The sequence below is a fragment of the Aedes aegypti genome, chromosome 2, assembly GCF_002204515.2.
Source record: "Aedes aegypti strain LVP_AGWG chromosome 2, AaegL5.0 Primary Assembly, whole genome shotgun sequence".
Taxonomy (NCBI): domain Eukaryota; kingdom Metazoa; phylum Arthropoda; class Insecta; order Diptera; family Culicidae; genus Aedes; species Aedes aegypti.
Genome location: NC_035108.1, coordinates 151,627,175 through 151,647,934, shown reverse-complemented (window position 1 = coordinate 151,647,934; position 20,760 = coordinate 151,627,175). Strand labels below are relative to the sequence as shown.

At 35.3% G+C, this 20,760-nt stretch overlaps 1 protein-coding gene across 1 annotated transcript in view; it reads right to left on the bottom strand.

The window, feature by feature from the left end:
- LOC110676122 (fer-1-like protein 6) overlaps positions 1-20,378 on the bottom strand; it is a 49,109-nt gene extending 28,731 nt beyond the window's left edge. Inside the window, exons 1-9 of the mRNA XM_021842754.1 lie at positions 20,222-20,378; positions 20,037-20,163; positions 19,569-19,761; positions 18,850-19,502; positions 18,588-18,713; positions 17,975-18,508; positions 15,237-15,374; positions 11,935-12,324; positions 11,605-11,862 (exon numbers count right to left, since the gene is read on the bottom strand). Of these exons, the coding sequence (XP_021698446.1) occupies positions 11,605-11,862; positions 11,935-12,324; positions 15,237-15,374; positions 17,975-18,508; positions 18,588-18,713; positions 18,850-19,353 (1,950 nt within the window). The 5' untranslated portion in view covers positions 19,354-19,502; positions 19,569-19,761; positions 20,037-20,163; positions 20,222-20,378. The remainder of the gene's footprint in view (positions 1-11,604; positions 11,863-11,934; positions 12,325-15,236; positions 15,375-17,974; positions 18,509-18,587; positions 18,714-18,849; positions 19,503-19,568; positions 19,762-20,036; positions 20,164-20,221) is intronic.
- Between the last annotated feature and the right edge of the window lie 382 nt (positions 20,379-20,760).

The following is a 20,760-nucleotide window of genomic DNA, read 5'->3' as shown; positions in this document are numbered from 1 at the left end:
ATACGGATCCATAATAAATAAAGTGATTTTTTTTTAATGAAACTCAAACCATTATTTTTTAAACATGTAATGTAGGACTCAAACTTCTATTAATAGTAATAGATTCTTTAGTAGCATACTTTTTGCGTAGCCTATCAACAAGTGTATTGCCTTCACTTCACATTACGCAACTTTTGAATTGATCGCTTTCTTGAAGAGTGAAAACTAGAATGTTTAGAATAAGGTTAAAATACCATGTTTAAAAGCCCAATTTTTCCCTATTTTTTGGCTTGTGTTTTTCTGCTAGATTCTGTCTCATTTCTTACCTTCAATAAATTAAAACTAGCATTGAATACGTGTATTCGCTATATTTTCAGTTTAAATAGATATTCCAGCGTTTCTCATTTACACCACTTACTCATAGGATGTCACTTAGAAAATTTCAGTAAACTCCGTTGTTGTCTATTTTTACACAAGCTGTGTAGCACAAAACAACCAGATTATTTATAAGTACAGCAAGCTACAACTTGCGAGAAGCACTCCTTATAAAAAATATATTTTACCACGATATCATACAACTAAGTACGGGAATTCATTTTTTGTGCGAGGTGTAGTACATTGGAATTCATTGCCTATAAACCTTTCAAATGAGAAATCATACATAGCTTTTAAGAGAGGATGTGAAGAGCACTTCAAATAATTTAAATTGTAAATGTATTAGTAGAAATTATTTAGTTATTCTCAATAATTCTTGCAAACTTCACTTTCTTCTACAGTAAACTACTTTGTGTAGCATAAAAAAGACATGAGTCTTACGTTACATATATTAGAGCAATAAATAAATTAAAAAAGTGAAGTGAAAAACGTTTATGGTTGAAACACTGATTTCCGTGTAAAAAACGCCTACCGTAGTCCGGGGTAACATTGATCGGAACGCCCCTCCTAGTAAGAAGTTCGAAGCATCATTTATTGATGTGATATTTTCAATGCATGCATGGTACCTCTCTTTCATATATTCAACGTTAAACGTTTTGAAACAATGATTTCCATGATTATGGACGACAATACCCAAAATTCATGTCTCACATGAGTTTTTTAAATGATGTAAGCAAGGAAAGCGTAGTTTTCACTAATTATGGCATCGCCATAAACGATTCCGTTGTCAAAATTTTCATAAGTCATGGAACATCGACTCATGGAGGTATCGCTGTATTTTCAAATCAGCAACATTGACGAATTACCACAGATAACAGACGTTGAAGTCCGATTGTGAAACTGTGTAACAAAATTAACGGTAATTTTGAATGGCAACACAAGTAGCAACATCATGGTGGCGCTGTCATCGCTAAGTTCCCATGACGATGTCAGAGGCGAATATGAAATATTTCAAGATATTGATATTCACCACTTATTGACGCAATTCTCTGTGTGGTGGCGCTAGTGATTGCAAGCAGTTTCAGTTAGAATACTTACACAGGTTTTCAGAAAATGTTTGTTTTAGCATAAACTACTGTTATCTGTGGAATTACTATGAAGAATGCAGAATTCCCTGAGGAGTTGCCTACCTGTAGGCGTATACCGCGGTTTAAGGTGTTCTCTTTTAAATAACATTAAAGGTAAATTACTTGTAAGAGTTCGGCTTCAGGGGCCATGATTTTAGTAATTTACGTAGTTTTGAATGATACCGATCGTTGTTCACTTAGGTGACCAATGTTACTCCCTATCAGCTAAATCAAAAATTCTCACAAAACAGTGGGTGCCAGTACTTGTTTTCAAAATATAAAGCTTGCAACATTTGCGTTTAGAAATGAAATTTTTAATATATAGCCAAAAAGCTGATCAATGTTACACCAGATTACGGTACTTTGGCTGCGAATATCGCCTTTGAAGATTCATAGAGTACAAATTTGGTGTTAACACGATACCCTTAGAGTAAGGTGGGGCAAAAGTTCGACCTTAGTGGTATATTCAAAGTTGCCAGGAAAACAATAGCAGTTGAAAAAAAATAAATACCATACATTATTATTATTGGCTATAATTTTGCTGAAGAAACTTGTGTCAAAATATTTACCCATTTTTAGTTATTTAGTTTCAAAATTGATTGTCTTAAACGAACTTTTGCCTCACCGGTTGGGCAAGAGTTCGAATCTAGTGTGGGGCAAAAGTACGCTGGCTAAAACACAATATATTGATACTTTCATGACAGGCATACTTTATACTAGCCGTGAACTTATGTTTGTCGTAAGATACACACTAAATTTTTCATAAAAAAATGCCCAAAATAGGGTTGATTGTAAAATACCCAAAAATAGCGGTTTTTCGCAAAACTAAGTTAAAATGTGAAATTTGGTGACTTTTTCCGTACCATTCGACAAATTTAGCAAAATTTGAGGATAATATTTGGATTTTAAGGAATTTTCAATTTTTTCTAAGAGTTTATACATGGGTCGAACTTTTGCCCACTATGGGCCAAAATTTGGTTCCAAGCATTTATGCAAAGACTAATACACCTCAAAGCATCCTTATGATAGGCCTAAAAACGCCCTTACATAAAATATTGAAAAATATTTTATCTCTATTTGGTTCCATGCAACGAAAATTTGACCAAAAACTACAATATTCACTTCGAAAACAACAAATGGCCATAAATTTTCCAAATCTCAATCGATTTCTATGATATTTGGAGTGAAAGTCTCTTACTTGAATATCATTCGAACTACCATGACATTTATAAGTTTTGTTTTGAATTAAGCTAGAAATCTTAAAAAGAAACTCTTGCCCCACTTAACTCTATACAATAATAATGAAGAAAATTTCTAATTAAAATACTGTAAGTTTTCATAAATTGTTTTAATAAACCCTAGCTGGAATGTTAATTTAGGAATCCAAACAAAAGGACTAGAAGAAAAAAAATCCATAATATATTCACTGCAAACCCCGTTTAAAAACTTCACGCTTATTATTTTTCAGGATTCTGTTACTTTTTCAATGCTTGTTTTCGAAACTGACATCACCAAGCGCCAGATATATATTTAATGACAAGTATTATGTTCGATTGCTGAATTTTTTGAAATATTCTGCTGTCACAGACGTCATTTTGTCTAGAATCATTTCTAATTATTGACGAGCACACGGTGTTGTCCACCATTTTTAAGATCAACTATGCGGTTTTATTTAACCTTTGAGTAATCATAAAGCCTTTGAGTTTTTTGGACACGTGACAGATAAAACTCCTTGATGTATTCTCTGAAAACTTTATAGACAAGATACTTAGAGCTCTAGATAGAAACTTCAACAGATTTCATGCGTACTTTTCTTGAAATTGTTCTGTTTGAATTTTGTAACAATCTTCTCAAAAATATTGATACATTTTTTGACTGATTTATTGGTATAAGAGTTGAAGTGAAACATAGATTATTTTGCATGTTTTTTTTTCATTTTTTTTTTTTTGTTAAAGATCTGTTTCAATGCCTTGTGGAACATTCTGCATAGTTTCTGATGGAGATAGTGTACACATTTGTTGAGAAGTTCGAATGAATTAATAGAGGAAATACTGTAAAAATTTGCAGCTGAATGTCTGAAGTTATTTATTGAGTTCCCATTTTTGCAAGAACACTGTTAGATTTTATACGGATTCTTGAAAAAGGCATGTGAAATTGATAAGGCGTATCTGTCTGAAAGATTTTGAATTGTTTTCGTATTGTGAATTTTGTGTTGTTTTCGTATTCATAAGATTTTTTTCTATGATTTCTTTAAAATTCTGCTGCTTTTGGAAAAGTTAGCTGCGGCCCAAGCATGGATAAAATTTCGGACCGTATTTTTGCAGATTTTTTTAAAACATTTGTAAGAATCAAGACGATTTCTTGAATAAGAAAGCAAAGTTTTTGCGGAATCAACAATGTCTATAGAACTTTAAACATGGATTTTTCCATGAATTTCTCTTATAATTTCTTTATGAAGTCCATGCAATAACAACGCCAAAATTGTTCTTAGCTTCTGTTGACATTGACATTTAAAGTTATGCACAAAGCTTTAAGAGGAAAATAACCATCATCGTTTCACAAATTTTCAATACCAGTTTATTTGCTCAAAATTGAAGCAATATTTATTATAATATATTATTGTATTTCACTTGCCATCTGTAATGCAATGATAGATATTCATGAAGATTTCTTTAAGGTGAAGCGGCGTGTAACTCAAAGAATCATTAGAATCATCATTGATGTAATAGTCGTAGCCTTTCCATATACATTTTCAAAACAATAAACAAAAAATATAACATTTGTGTTAAGCATATTTTTATGTAAACACATGGGAAATTTGGTAGATTGACGAATATTGGAAATCTAAATCTACTCTTCAATCGTACATATCTAAAGAAAACATTATAATTTAATGAAGGGCAACGGAATTTCTCTGTTTTTTATTGGATTTATCGCATATTTTTGTTATGCACCGGCACGGTTTATGTTTGCAAGAGATGACGGTGTTGCCAGGTGGCAGGTGACAGATTTTTCTACCAATTGTTATATGCTCGGAACATTTGCTGCATATTATAAAAACTTATCATTTTGCAAATAATTTTTCATCACAAGATCACTGATTTAATAAAATTTTAGTGATTTTTGTGATCAATTCACATTAAATGCTATGATTTTACAGATAGCAACTCTGGCATCACTGCGTTCAACGATCGCGATGACTGTGCACTAGGGCGATTCAAATTTTAAAAATGTTTGAAAATCCAATCTCCCATATACTCCTTACCATCCTTATCATAAAAATAGTGTTCTGTGAAATTGTCAGCTTTCTAGGTGGTGATTTAAAGGTGGCCCAAAGACAATTTAGGTTTATATGGAAATTACTATGAAGAGATTTTCAGAAATGTTCCAAACACGCTAGTACTGTAATGTAAGTAGAAACTTATCATCCCATATTGAAAACTCATTCCTCAAACCTTTAAGAAGGACTAAAAAATTTGTAATACGAACTACACGATAACGCACATCTACGAATTGTATATCGTACATCTTACGATAATTTCGTAAAGTCACTGAATCGCGAAATTCTGTCAAGTACAATGTATGAAAATAGCGTTATATGTACGTTACAAGTACAATGAATGAAAATAGCGTTATATGTACGAAATCTTGTTTTACGAAATGGATTTTGGATAAATTACGAATAGATGTTTTCAGTGTAAACTGCTTTCTGGACCATAGTTCATTATGATAAGTATTTGCAGTGCTTCGAGAAGGCCCGAGCTAACAAGTCGGTTTTTGCGTATCGTATTTTTTTTCTGTTCTCAAATTGCGCACGTTTTTCCGGGCAGTGCTTCGAGAAGGCACGTGCTATTTAAGTTCGTGTGAGATAGGCGTATTGGTGACAAAATTGAAAGTTTCTGCTCTGACGACGATGGTAAGCTCGTTTCATGCTTTTATGTCTTATAATAAGACTCTTATTAGTAAAATGTGACTATTTACGTTTTTGTCGGGACAACAATTTGGGTGTTAAGGTTATGGATTTATTTGAAAACATTTCGGTTCGTCGCTTCATGTGACGGCATACTATATTTTATATTGTTCATATTTGAAAACTCCATTAGCACTAGTTTTTAATAATAAAAACAACTTTGACTGGTTCGGCACACAAAACGTGTCAAAGTTTTCTTTACAGTTTGGTATATAATACTATCTTGATTCATTTTTTTAATTGTTCGTCACCAGAGGTGTTGATATATTTTATGTTCAGTTTTCATCTATCTAAATTGATTACTTTTTAAGGTTAAATTATTTGCATCACTCACTTACCAAGGTGAATCCTGATTGTGTAGCTTCTTTTCCCTTCCAATCAACAAAAATTGCATTGTCTTTAACATAGAAGGTGGTGCAAAAGTTTATTTTGTAGCTCAAATCAAAATAAAAGTTATAAATCATATAATGAATAATATGCTATTAAAGAATGGAAATCAACAACGTTATTTTCGATCTAGTTTCCATCGCATTGAAATTTACCCTAGTTGTGCAAAACAATTGGTACTTTTGAATATATCAAAACTAACCCAATTCATGCTAAAGTTTTGGTCAAAATCCAGGGTGTATTTTCATGCAAACATCACTTTTTAGCTGGTATGAATAACACTGCGGAACACGTTTTTGTCTCAAGCACTATAATACCGCAATTAACTTAATTAAGGGTTGCTGAATCCATTACTGTTTTCGAAACTATCATATAACGTTTGGTTTTAGAGATATTGGCTGTTGAAAATGCAAAATTTGATCCAACTTGTATGCAAGTTTTTCAGCTTGAAAGGCAATTTATTTGCTTAATTCGCCACAAAATTCAATCTTCATGTGTTTAACAATACTTATCTACAAAGTACAAAATACTTTCGATGCCCAAAATTCATTATTTGATGGTTTAGAAAAGTATTGTCTTTTACCGTATAAGAGAAACGAAAAATTTTGTATGGAGACTGCAGACATATTTAAAAAAAAAATGATTTAGGCTGTGAACAGTTTCACCAATTCGTTTAACTATAGATAAGTTAAAATTTGACATCTCGATAATTATTTTCCCCTCAAATGGTTAAATGGAAATTCGTGGTCAACCCATTTGAGCTTTGACAGTCGAGTAGTTATTTCAGAACAAATTTGACAGATGGTTAGTTATCCTCAAATTCACGGGAGCAGAAAATGCTCCAAAGCAGGATTATCTCTAACTGAAGAAGACATAACTATCGAGCTGTCAAAATTTAATTTAAAGTTAAATGAATCGGTGAAACGGTTCACACCCTTAATCTAAATTTTATCGTGAAATTTTAACCAAATTATATCTGAAATGAAAATACAAGTCCTATTTTGCATGCTTGGTGGTATATCACAAAAAAAGTTTGATAAATCATACTTTAAATTTCATGTAAACATCAATGAAAACAGTGTTTTATACAACCTTAACGACCTGTAGCTGAAAATTGTGACGTGATTTCTGAAAACGGCATCAGATTCAGCAACCCCAAAACTCCTAGAGACACATAATCTGATTTTTGAGACACGTAAAAATGTCATTTTTGTTACGCTGTGTTATTAATGTTATAGAAATATCAATACTTTGTGTTTCAATCTTCGAGCTTCCGCCACAATATTGTTCCGAACCACAGGTGAAGCAAATTGAAGTAACCAAAAAGCATTCTAATTTGCCCAGTGTGCTCATATAATGATATTATACAGCTGGAAAAGCCCTTTAGTAGCCATATAATAGTCCTGTACGACAAAAAAAAAGGAAAATTGGCGGGCTAGTGCTTACTAGAGAAACTTATTGTTAGACAATGAGTTTAAAAACTATTGTAACTAGAAATTGATAGATATTCTGACAGCAAATTTGTCTTGCAAAACTATTGATTCATGGTGTGCTTTGCGCTATTTACATGGCAAGGCAACTATTTTTGACCGCTTTTTTGATTCAGTATAAAGCACTCATCGCCCTTCGTTGTGCTGCATCGTAAAAAGTTACGAAAATCGATTGAATGTTGCGTACTGATTCAAAGAGAAATTCGACGAAAAGAAATCGATAGGCACGTATAAAATTTAACGCATGATTTATATTTTTCTCGTTTGTTATAGTTTTTTTTTCTGGAAATATTGGTAAAATCACTTAGATTGAACTTCGTCCCCAACTTATTCAATATCTATCGATTGACAATTTTGAAAAACATTTTTATTTATGCTGGTTACGTTCTGAAACTAAAACCCTGTCACCTTCTCTATGTTTTGAAACAAATCGTTCAGTACATACCTAGGAGAAATAAACCGATACGAAATTTCTGTACGTCAAAGTGAGCCCGGCTCACAGTGACAGCTCTTAAACAATTGACAAACATGCCAAAAGCGCGTAATTGATCAAAACATATTTTCGCATTTCATCAAGCGTGACAAAAACTTAATGAGAATCAATTCATGCTTATTCATAAATAATGTCACGAGAGCTCCTTTTATTCTGATTGATAAAATACACATCTTTACATTTTTTCCAATAAAAACTAAAATTAATTGTATAGAAAACTATGACCCTTTTCTATATTTGTCCGGAAAGATCGAATGTACACAACAGAAGAAAATTAGCAATTTTCATTAAGGCTAAGTAGCCCGTCATTCGTTTTAGCAACAATAATGACTTTTCAGCTTGCATTTCAAAGTGATATAACTCAGTCTTAATAGTTTATATTGACTTGAAAAAGTATCACTGTACGCGCTAACATACATAAACTATGCTGATACTTTTTCAGCTGTGTCGGTGCAAAACCAACTGATTTTCTTTGATTCGTAATCGTGAGATGAATTAGCAACAATCATCAACGACGCGTACAAATTTCAATGACGGCCTACTTCGCCTTAAATCTGCCTTGATTGTCTTTGGCAAGTTAGAGTTATCTTGCAGTTTGAGAAAAATTTGTATCATATTTCGTGTGTAGTATATGTCCCTCCCTCCCAGGAGCAGGTACATACCGTTTTGTCTCAAATCCAGAACATGACTCAAATTCCTTATACTCGATATTTAAAAGTGATTCTTCTTCTTTCTGGCATTACGTCCCCACTGGGACAGAGCATGCTTCTCAGCTTAGTGTTCTTATAAGCAATTCCACAGTTATTAAATGACAGCTTACTGTGCCAATGACCATTTTTGCATGCGTATATCGTGTGGCAGGTACGTAGACACTCTATGCCCTGGGAAGTCGAGAAAATTTCCAACCCGAAAAGATCCTCGACCGGTGGGAATCGAAACCACGACCCTCAGCTTGGTCTTGCTGAATAGCTGCGCGTTTACCGCTACGGCTATCTGGGCCCCTTATTTTACAGTGATATTTGAAGTAAATCACTCACATTTATTCACAAAATAAACAATTATTTGACGCTTCTAGTTCTATACATTGAAACGATTTATAAATAATTATTCTAACTCGGATTATAACAATTGAAATACCCGCTGTTTGCATTTTTTTTTGTATGGTATTCAGTTGGAGCTGCCTAACAGCTTAAGGTGAAACATCTCGGTATCCAAAGATGGTCGTCACAATGGCTGACTTGTGCCCCTACTCACGTTTTCAAAGGCACTAAACTGGAGAAATAGTTGTCAAACGTTTCTGATCTTCTTTTTCTAAGCTTTCTGCTAGTGCACACAGCCAAAATAAAAAGCTCACTGTTGTTGGATGCTTTCTTTGCGAGATTTGTGCCTATGAAGTTTCAGTGCAATCTTAGAAGTTGATTCCAAACTGTTTCACCTTAACTTGTCAAGGCTGAACCCTCGGTCTGGCTTTTGCCAAGTTTCCCCTCTACCAGGACCAATACCACTGCGGAACACGTTTTTGTCTCCAGCACCAAAATACCGCTATTCACTTAATTAAGGGTTGCTGAATCCATTGCCGTTTTCAGAAATATCATAGCACGTCTAGTTTTTGAGATATTGACTATTGAAAATGCAAAAAATGACTATTTCAGCCAACTTGCATGCAAGTTTGCCGGCTTGTAAGGTAATATATTGGCTAAATTTGCCACAGAATTCAAACTTTATGTGTATAACAATACTGATGATCAAAGTTTGTATTACTTTCGATACGGAAAAGTTATTTTTGATGGTTTAGAGAATTGTTGTATTTTGCCATATATAAGAAACGAAGAATTTTGTATGGGGACTGCAAGCATGTTAAAAAAATCGGTTTAATCGAAATTTAATCGCGCAATTTCAATCAAATTATGTCTGAAATGAAAGTTCATGTTCTATTTTGCATATTTGGTGGATTAGATTACAAAAAAAGTATGATAAATTGTACTTTAAATTTCATGTAAACATTAATAAAACCAGTGTTTTATACAACTTTGGCGACCTGTAGCTAAAAATTGTGACTTGCTGGAACATTTCTGAGAATGGCACCAGATTCAGCAACCCCAAATCTACTAGAGACACATAATTTGATCCATTAGACCCGCAAAAATGTCATTTTTGTTACGCTGTGTACTCAGACGGACTAGGCAATGGCGCCCACATGAACACTGCTTTTTTATTATTAATGTGACGTGGTAGTTTTTGAAAAGTACCCATATTCCCTTGCTTCTGAGAAAAGGAAGCATTGTGAAAATCAGCAGCTCCATCACAATTTGTTTGAAATAGTAGTGTAGTAGTTTCATTACTAATACTGTCTATTCGAAATGGTTTTGAATAATTTGTCATTCAAGTGCTATTCTGATTACTCCTGTCTTTTACGTAAGATTAGAGTCTTAAATGTCAATTGTCGTCAAGTCTTAACAAAATTAGGCTGTTTAGTAAGAGTTCTAGTTAATTTCATTTTTGTTGTTAAAAGTATTTATTGGTCATTACGTTCATATATCCTTAAAGAAAAAAGTTCCTTTCCTTGTCTGTTCAACAATTTTTCGAAACTAGCAAGTGTACCCTAATGATCGATCTCAGCGTCTTACTTTCCATAGTAATTTTTATAGTGAATATTGAAGAGTAAAGTTACCTTAAGCTTCTATTACAGTCTCCTACAAGATTCACTTTTCGGTGGCAAATGCAATGCTTCACAACGCCTACTTTCTACTTGTAAATTTTGCGAAAATGAAGCTGGAATAAGATTATTTATACCGCTGTTTCAAAAGAGGTATTTCTTATTATGGCAATGTAAAAACCATATAAAAATAAGATTGTCGCCACTTATTTCTACTCAGTGAATCTACTATTCATTTTCCTAAGAGTTCCTAAGTATTCCCTACGTCGTATATGATAACGATGTATCTAGCTAGCTAATAATAAGAGTGGCTACGGATCATTCTGGTTAGCAAAAGGCAAACTGAACGTCACCAATAGTATTAATGTCCACTTCGAATAGATTAATTATTTGAAATGGGCATCAATTCTTCTTCTTCTTCTTTCTGGCGTTACGTCCCCACTGGGACAGAGCCTGCTTCTCAGCGTAGTGTTCTTATGAGCACTTCCACAGTTATTAACTGAGAGCTTACTATGCCAATGACCATTTTTGCATGCGTATTTCGTGTGGCAGGTACGAAGATACTCTATGCCCTGGGAAGTCGAGAAAATTTCCAACCCGAAAAGATCCTCGACCGGTGGGAATCGAACCCACGACCCTCAGCTTGGTCTTGCTGAATAGCTGCGCGTTTACCGCTACGGCTATCTGGGCCCAATTCTATCTACGCTGAATGTCCGTTGGATCACATCCGAGATTTATTGCGTCTATGCCATATGAATTATGACGCGGCTTTAAGCAAAAAATGCCAAAATGTGATACCACCACTACAGGTTACGCCTTTGGTTTCCATCATATGGGCTAATGGATTATGCCCTCCCATCGCGGCAAGGTCGCATAACCAAGGGGAGGGAAATACCCGCTGTTTGCAATTTGAGGCAAAATTGTACTCATGGAAACGCATGGTAGGTTACGAATGTGTCCTGTAGGATTTGTCGCACGATGATGCGTGTAAGTCTAATTTCCCAGTCGATTGCATAATGCATATTGTACCATTCTTTGCTACTGGCGATATCTATTTGTGTGAGTGGTTATGAAACATTGATAGACTTTTCAAAGAAAAGGATATATGGATCGAAAATATATCATACCAGAAATCCAGCATCGTACACGTCTGAAAAGCTCATGGAATGTCCGGAACTGCGATACGATAAACCACTCATCAATTTCAACTCCCCAAATATTACTTGAACTCGATATCGCCCGGCACCGCTTCGTGTCCAACTGTGAAGATCTCTCAACCCGGCAAACAGGACCTGAACGTGAAACTTTTTCGAGCTCGGACAAATGCTGGCTGGAATTCCTGGCTTCATACTTATTGTCATGTCGCTGCTCTCAGTTTCATCCGTCTTTGGCGCAAAACAGTTTATTAGTCAGTTAGTTGATAGTAATAGTAGTTTCACATAGATACTGTTGTTTACCTTTTCTATTAGAACAGATAATAAAACATCTGCCATACGTTGTCCATTGCGAAAAATCCCGACCCACCGCAGAACACTATCCCTACGAGTGCCGTTGAAGCTTTTCCACAGGTCATCGTCCGTAGCGTTTCTCTTCTGAAAGTGCGATATTTTATTGTTCACTTCCTGGGAGTGTTGACCGAGCGAAATCGATGGCTTATCAGATGGGTGACTCGTGTTTCTCACACTTCCGCCGAACCGGTCATTATCTAATAAAGATGGATTCTCTGGAGACGAGCTGTTAACAGTCGTAGGCTCGGCTTGTGATTCGTCGTAACAAACTGTACTTGCTGCTGACCGCAGGCGACACTTGACCCAGCCAATGCCTATGGTTTCGTTTTTCTGCGAACACTATAGGTTAAATAAATATGGAATAAGCATTAGACACGGCGCGTCTCAGAATAATTATAACTAAAATAAATCTTACTATGCGTTCTAGTTCATGCTTCAGAATCAACAAACTCATTCTAAATCATACATGAGGGTATATAGTTCGAGGAGATCATACGTTTCTAATAAAATTCACAACAATCTTTAATAATGTTATGATGGTTCAATTGTTACTGAGGTGAGGGATTTTTATTCCAAAAATTACAAAAATCAATTGATATGTTAAAAAATATGACAATTTTATTTTATTTGTTTGACGCAAAAATTGCAATTTTCGATCCAACTTTCATCACATTGAACAACATTATAATAAAACCTTCTTTGATTTTATGTAAGGGCCGTTTTTTGCTCATAGTGGGCAAAATTTCAAATCAGCGGAGCAAAAGCTCGAGCCATAAACAGTTAACTTTCCCTAACTCGATAATCTGTATCTCGATACAGAGTTAGAGAACAATGATAAATACTACCGTTTTGCATCGAATTCCCGGACGCTTCGAAAACCGGACACCGTGCACATTAAGGCTAAGTAGCCCGTCATTCGTTTTGGCAACAATGATGACTTTTCAGCTTGCATTTCAAAGTGATAAAACTCAGTCTTGACAGTTTATTTTGACTTGAAAAAGTATCACTGTACGCGCTTAGATGCATAAAGTATGCTGATCCTTTTTCAGCTGAGTCATTGCAAAACCAACTGGTTTTCTTTGATTCGAAATCGTGAGATGAATTGGCAACAATCATCAACGACGCGTACAAATTTCAATGACGGCATACTTCGCATTAAAAGCTTTTTTTTTATACCGTTTTGCTTTGAATTGCCGGACGCTTCGAAAGCTGGACACTATGATCATTTTTCATTTTTGATAATATTTTTTTTCTCTAATACTTATACACAAAACTATTCTTAAACTTTTAATTTAATTTGTAAGAGTTAATGTATCGCAGTAGGCAGGAATATATTAAAAACGAAATGCGTATGAATACTCTACAGAAGTCCAATCATTGTTTGCATTTTGTTTCCGTTAATAACATGTTTTGGAACATAGGTGACCCGTTTCGCATAAAGACGTTTCGCAAAAGTACGTACCGCTTTGGCTTAATGGACGTTTCGGATAAAACAGCTTCACAGAAGAACAGGTAGAAAGAAAGGTAGATTTTTAAGAAGGAACATTATTCTCATTATGCCGTTTCACCTCTGTTCCAAAACATGTTATTAACGGAAACAAGATGCAAATAATGATTGGGATTTTAACGTTTTTATGAACGGAGATAAACCATCATTAGTGCTGAAAAGATGATAATTAGAATAAGCCTTTATGTAATATGTTCCTTGATCGACTTGAAAAGTTCGCCATTAACGAAACTTACCAAACTTGTGTATCATATATTGTGAAGAAATTTATTGTTTCTAACGATTATTAGATTTTTCATCAGTACCAAAAATACCGGTACTCAATGCTTTCCAGTACCGGTATTTCGGTACCAAAAATTGGTCGGTATCACCGGTACTTTCGGTACCGGTACTCCTGGTACCAAAACCCTAAATAGAATTACAAGTCATTATTTCAGAAAAGAAATCTTTGAAATGGTTTAAACCTGACTCGGGAAGAAGAAAAATATCAACGTCATATGCAGCTAACATTTGATTGCCTCGAAAAGTCAAATCCAGTCAGTCGTTTAAATGGCTGAAAAAGTAAACAGTATTGTATTCACAATAGACTGGCATTCAAAACCTTAGTCAGCAGAGCGGTTTTTCCAAAGATGCTGATAAATCTAAACACAAGACTAATTATTTCTAATGTCTGCTATTTTTGCTGGTATGAAATTTCACCCAAAAGTCTGTTCATGTTCTGTTCAATTCAAAATTTAGTGTGAATTTATATGCAAACGTTACTTCTTGGTGTCGGGGCAAAAATTTGTTAAAAACAATAAATTTTAAAACTGTTGTAATTAAAAATGGGTGAATAATTGGATATAACTTTGTTCAGCATAATTGTAGCCAATATGTTGATGGTTTACTGTGTGGTATTTCTCTCTACTCAACTGATATAATTTTTCTGGAAATATTTATTATTATACTAAGGTCGAACTTTTGCCCCACTTTAATCTATATACTTTAATGATTTGTGCAATTTTCTCCAGTATAGTAATTATTAGAAAAAAAAAACTTATTTGAATCTGACATTTTGTACAGCTAATCTGCCATGTTAGAAGAAATAAATGCAATGGGAAAGGTGTACTATCACCATCATTTGGAAAAATATTTTTTCATGAATAAATCAAAAGACCTTTCATTACTGTCAATATATTCAACAAGCTTTTGATCCATGTTTAACAGGAAAAATTGAAAATTAGTGTGGCGAATGCTGGACCACTTGCACTCTTTTTCTTTATTCACCACCTACGTTGATTTCTTCTGGAGGGTGGCAATTCAAGAACAGAATGGCAAAATGAGATGCGAAGGAGCAAACATGTTAAGGAAATTAATTTTTTTTATTTTCTGAGCAAATTCTGAGGTTTCTAAGAATGTTTCTGTATAACCTTAAAGCGATTTGACAAACACTCAATGATTTTACTCATTTGTGGCGTAGAATGGTATAAAATCCGTGTTGGCGAATACTGGTACTATGGCGAATACCGTACACCTTCTCTATAATGAAGTTATAAACTGTTTAATTCTAGGCGAAATTTTTCTGCAAAAATTGTGTTAATAGCAACTAGAGACACACCGTTACCAGATTATAGATCCTAGAGAAAATAAAAACATTATCACCCATTGCTTGTCTTAGACGAAAATGAATTCCTCACGAGATTGTTTGCAAAGAGATATAGATACAAGGATTTCGCTTCTTTGGAAAATAACTGCACCAGCTTACCTTCCGTTTATCTTCATCGAGCAGCAGTAGCATGACGTTAATTTCTCCTGCACGGAGGCTATCGTTGTGATCCAGCAATTTAATGTTGCGAAATTCAATGACCTCATTCCAGAGTGGGGACAGTGTCTGGGAAATAACCTTGAAGAGAGACACATATGCAAGAAGAGGATTGAAGCTTAATTGTTAAGGAGCAGTGATGGTGGGAATCAGTAATTTCAGATATTTGTTTCAATTAGATATAAGGTACCGCGGGGCAAGTGGGAACGAAAAAAACGATAGTTCAAACAAAATGTCAATAAAATTTTCAAATGTCAATATTTTTCAAATCCAACAACACAATCACGTTTTGGCAACATATTTGCTGGTGTGTGTATGAAACTAATCGAATAATTTCGAAATTGTGAAAACCTTGGAAGAAAGTTTTAGAATGAGCCAATGGACGCAGTTACCTCGCTAAGCGGGGCAAGTGGGACACATCCAGTTTCATGCGTCAATCTACATCAGTAAGTTAACCATTACAATAGTAGGATAGATAAGTCATAGATTTTTAATTTTAAGTACATATCTAATGTACATAAGGGATCAACCATAAAATACGTTACGTTTTTGGAGAAAACCATTTATTTTATAGTATGTCACTTAACATTTAATATTTATTGAAAATTCCTCAATAAAAGCATAAAGAGAAGTTAAACATGTTCAAAATATATCATTCATAAGTTTTTAATCAAAATGTAACACATAAACAATCAATAATTGACGAAATTATAAATATGTTTTGTTATTATTTATATGCATGGCAGAAAACCACCTTATGGGATGGAATTGTTTTCCATCACTACTTAATTTGGTAGAAATAACAAATAAAGTTCAAATAACATATAAAAGTGATCGTTCTCATGATGCATTTCAAATTTCAGCTGTGTGTTTCTTCAATCTTGAAGTCGTATTTCAAAAATAAAAAAATAATCTATATAAATAAAAATGGAGTGATGTTTGTATGTCACGAAATGGCTTCCGAACGGGTCAACCGATTTGAATGATTATTTTTCTGTTTTGTTCGTCAAGGGTTCCGACGTGTTTGTGTGTATAAAAAACCCAGGATATTCACCGGGAAAGTCGGAAAAACGAGCGTGAACGGAACTGTTATTTTGTATAGGACGATCCATAGCGTTTTTCAACAGCCTACTTGATGGCAGGACGAAGTTTGCCGGGCCCACTAGTTAAAAAATAAAGAATAATAACACTTTTCTTCTCCCTCCTATGCAATTACGTAATTTGAGGTTGATCTTTTTTGATAAAAATCATTTGTTTGAATGTTTTAGTGCTACTCTCTAGCAAAATGTATGAAACGTGTACGAAAAGTTTTGATTCTGTTTTTTGTTTTGATAGGTCCCACTTACCCCAGGTACAAATATATTTTGGGGTTAGATAGACCATCGAAAATTTCATATGAAATGAAAATAAAATACTGGTTTATCGTTAGTAGCTTGTAATAATACTACAGTGATACCTCCATGAGTCGATGTTCCATGACTCGATATCGACTCATGGAACCATACTAGAAACAAAATTTCATGATTACTATGATGGTCCCTTGAAACAGGTTTCCAAAGGATTGCTGTTCCATGACTCAATATTTCCATGAGTCGATGGTCCCTTCAATATCGACTCATGGAGGTTTCACTGTAAAAATTATAGCTTACTGATGGAAATTCGATTTAAAATACATTTATTGTTTGCAAGTCAATCCAAGACGTGAAACGTGTCACAATTTGTCATGCTAGTTGAAAATGGCGCTAAACTGACAACTGTTAAATGAACCACATGGTAATAAAAATAACAATAGGTTTAGTACTAAATACACTCCTTGTCATTGTATCTTCAACTTTTTAGAAGAATACCCCTATGAAAACTTTTCCTAGTTGAGCTATGACGAAACGCCCCACTTACCCCGGATTCTCACTTGCCCCGGGGTACCTTAACGTAATGAATGATAGATGGCATTTTTAAGATGAAACAGAAACAACATATGTCACATGAGCACTTCTATGATTAACTACTATGATTGTGAACTACACGGTTATGCAAAAAAACTAAATTGACGCTTATATTGAGCTGTTCGGTAATCCAATCCACATAATTATTAAATTAATTAACTCATTACGCGTGGTAAAGATGGACAAATTATGGGTGAAATTATAAAAAACATCCACGTGCTCGGCTTGGATTTGAATCCAGGACTCTTGTAGGCTAGACGAACGCTTTACCAACTAAGCTGCCGAGCCACTTGGTGACCCAATAACTAAGTTGGTTACAAGTTTAGAATTCAAATCCCTACAGACTACGTGGACCCCTTTCATAACCCATATCCATCCATCTCATTTTACTACCCACGCGGAAAGAGCGAATGCGATTTATTTAGTGTTGAAACTGTTTACCTATCGTACCTACATCGCTTCCACAACAACTGTATTGTGGAAGAGTAAAGATGTGGGAAGGCTAACAACGTGTCGTTCTCACTCAAGTGACGACATGACTACTACAGAGATTATTGTCCATAATTTATCCATCTTCACCACGCGTAATGAGTTAATTAATTCGAAAAAAAAACTAATTTTGCCTGTGTGTAAATCTTTCGCATAATATGAGTGGCATTAAGGTTTTCCTATTACCAAAATCCATTTATAAAGCTTTTCCCATCATATCCGTTCATCCTGCAGACCATAAATACCTACCGACGTTGCCATTTCGTAGTTTCCCATCAAAACCACAAACTTCGGATCGCTCAACCCGCTACTATCAAATCCTGCCTGTATTTTCCCTTGATGGACGTTGACAGTACACTGCACCGGTGAGACGACTTCACAGCATTGAACTTGTTCCCGTAGTTGTTGGGTTTCTTTGTCGGGAAAAGCTTTGCGATCCTGCCGAGTGGCTTTCCATCCTTGGCATCCACTTGCTTCCTGTTCCGTACCGACCCAGATTACAACATCTAGTTTTGCATATACACACCCGCACCACTCCGGGTCACAGGAATGCTGACAACGTGATGGCCTCGTCAATATCGCGGTTCTTTTCCCGCACGATAAGCCTACGTTATCACCGATGGCACCGCCAAGCATATCGGATGGAAAATTCAAGTATTCGACTGTATTCAACCTGCAGATAGCATCGAAATGACTACATCTTTTACCAGTGGCACGTTTACAGCAGTTTCGTCCCACGGAGTGACGAACCAGCAGAATGCATTCGGGAAATGTGTTTTGCTCCTAGAAGAATTGTTGGAAAACTTTCTCTGCTAAACTTTCAAACTGGCACAAATGGAATTAAATTTACTGGAAAACTTACATCGTAAATTAAGTCTTCGAGGTTATGGATAATGTTCATCAGTTCCGATTCAATCGAAGCTGGGTTTTTAAATAATGGTTCCGATAAAGTTGTCTTTAGTTGATTTGTTGCAGAGATCATGTTGTCCTAGAAGAGATTAGATATTCAAAAAGAAGTAAATTTGATATTAATGATGTCTCCCATAGAAAAAAAGTTCAAGTTACATTATTCACATGAGCTGAACAGCAAGATAAAATATTCAAAATGGACTCATTATACTCACTATCTGCTCCATGGCGTACAACATCCTCTTGTGATCCCACTGCGTTAGTAGTTTGTCTTTCCTGATGAACAAATTGTCACGAGCTTTCTTCAGATAACCACCAAAATCAATCAACACGTTTTCCATGGCGTGTTTCAGTGCAGAGATTTCGCCGTTACCCATCCGAAATAGAACAACTTTTTCCAGTAAATTCCTTCCATGGTCAACCGCTTGCCGCAAGGCAATGGTCAAACCATATTTCCACCGAAAATCTGGACAGCGGAAATCAACCGTCAACGTCGGTCGATAACTTTCGGGAAATTCCTGGAAGGTTGCATTGCGTACCTTTGATGTTGCCAGCTTCTCCAGCTGAAGTTCAACGATATTGGAGGATTGAGATAGACAGCTCAAAGCCATTGTGACTTTTGTCGGTTTGGCGGGATCGAAAACTGAGACATCAAAAATGACGAGCTTCATCAGGAACCGTTCTTCCTCCCAAAACGCAGTTGTATCCAGTGGTGCCATAATTGGAAACGTTTGGCATTTTCTCGGGGTTACCGACCGATTGTGAACGACTTCTGTGACAATCGAAAGCAGCAAACGACCAACGTAAACAGCATTCTGTGGTCCTTGGTAAAAATAGAGATAGGACGGACCAAAAGTTGGAAGAGAATCTGTCGGCAATTGAAAAAAAAAAGGATGAAACTCTATGATTGTAAGTGACAAGTGCATTGCCATACAGACGCTGTCAATCTGCTTGGATAGATTGCAGAATTGTAGATCATTGCCAGCTACAACCCGTCTATGACAACAGTCACTTGCAATGACATCGAAGATGAAAGTTTGCAATAACGATGGAAATGTTCCTATGAAAGCGATCTTCTCATTCCACTCGTGAACGACGTTAGTGTGATGCGAAAATTTAGTTCTTGACTAAAAAAATGAAATTGAAACACAAATGAATAAAACTGTACTGCCGTTATACACATGATTGTCTTATATTATTTTTCGTCCGTTTTTACTTTTTGTTGTAAAACAGTTTATTTTTATTAGCTGTTGTAGAAAATCCTCACGCTTCTTTATTAATTTTTAGAAAATCAATAACTGATATTTTTTTTTTCTCGTTTACATATCGTGGAACTTGGTACAATAATGCGTATAGCGACAGTGTATCGCAGTGAAAAATATGAAATAATTTTAAACTTTACCTTTATCCCGCCAAACGATACTTGGATAGCAAGTTCAGTTTTCGAGATAAATTCGCCTTGGTAAAGAATGATGGTGTACTTAACTCGTTGAAGGTTTTTACTATCGGCATAAGGTTCCAAGAGGTTACTGAAAAGAGAAATTTTGCAATATATCACAGTCCATTAAAATAATTTCGCATCATTACTCTTCATTTGTGTCATTATCAGTTACAGAATGAATGACTGGACTAGCCTGTTGCTGGTTCGTCACAATGGAAAGATCCAGTTGTAGGAATCCAACGCTTCCATCTCCAGATGGTACAGTGCATTCTTCCAGCACTGCCCACTTTTGTAGGATGGCGTGATCTGAAACGAATTGCACAAGTTTAACATGTTCATATTCGTCAAAATAATAAATTACTTGGGCTATCCCAAATAGTTTTCAAATCGATCGAAAATTCTCCAACACAACGGTTTTTCGTTGAGCAGCATGTACGATGAAACACAGCACAACCCAGTGACGTCTGGTACAGCTTTTCCAGCGATGTTACCGTTTCGAACACAAAATACTAAAGGGAACTTTCGTTACTATTCATTATCAATTTAACATATACTGTTTCTAATTATACCTCGTTAAAAAACGGGCAGTCCGAATTTCGGAACGTGCGGGTTCGACGATGCTCCCCATTGAATGATATCAGCACAAAAGTGTCCTCATTCAGGACTGTCAAATGGCGCGCTTTAT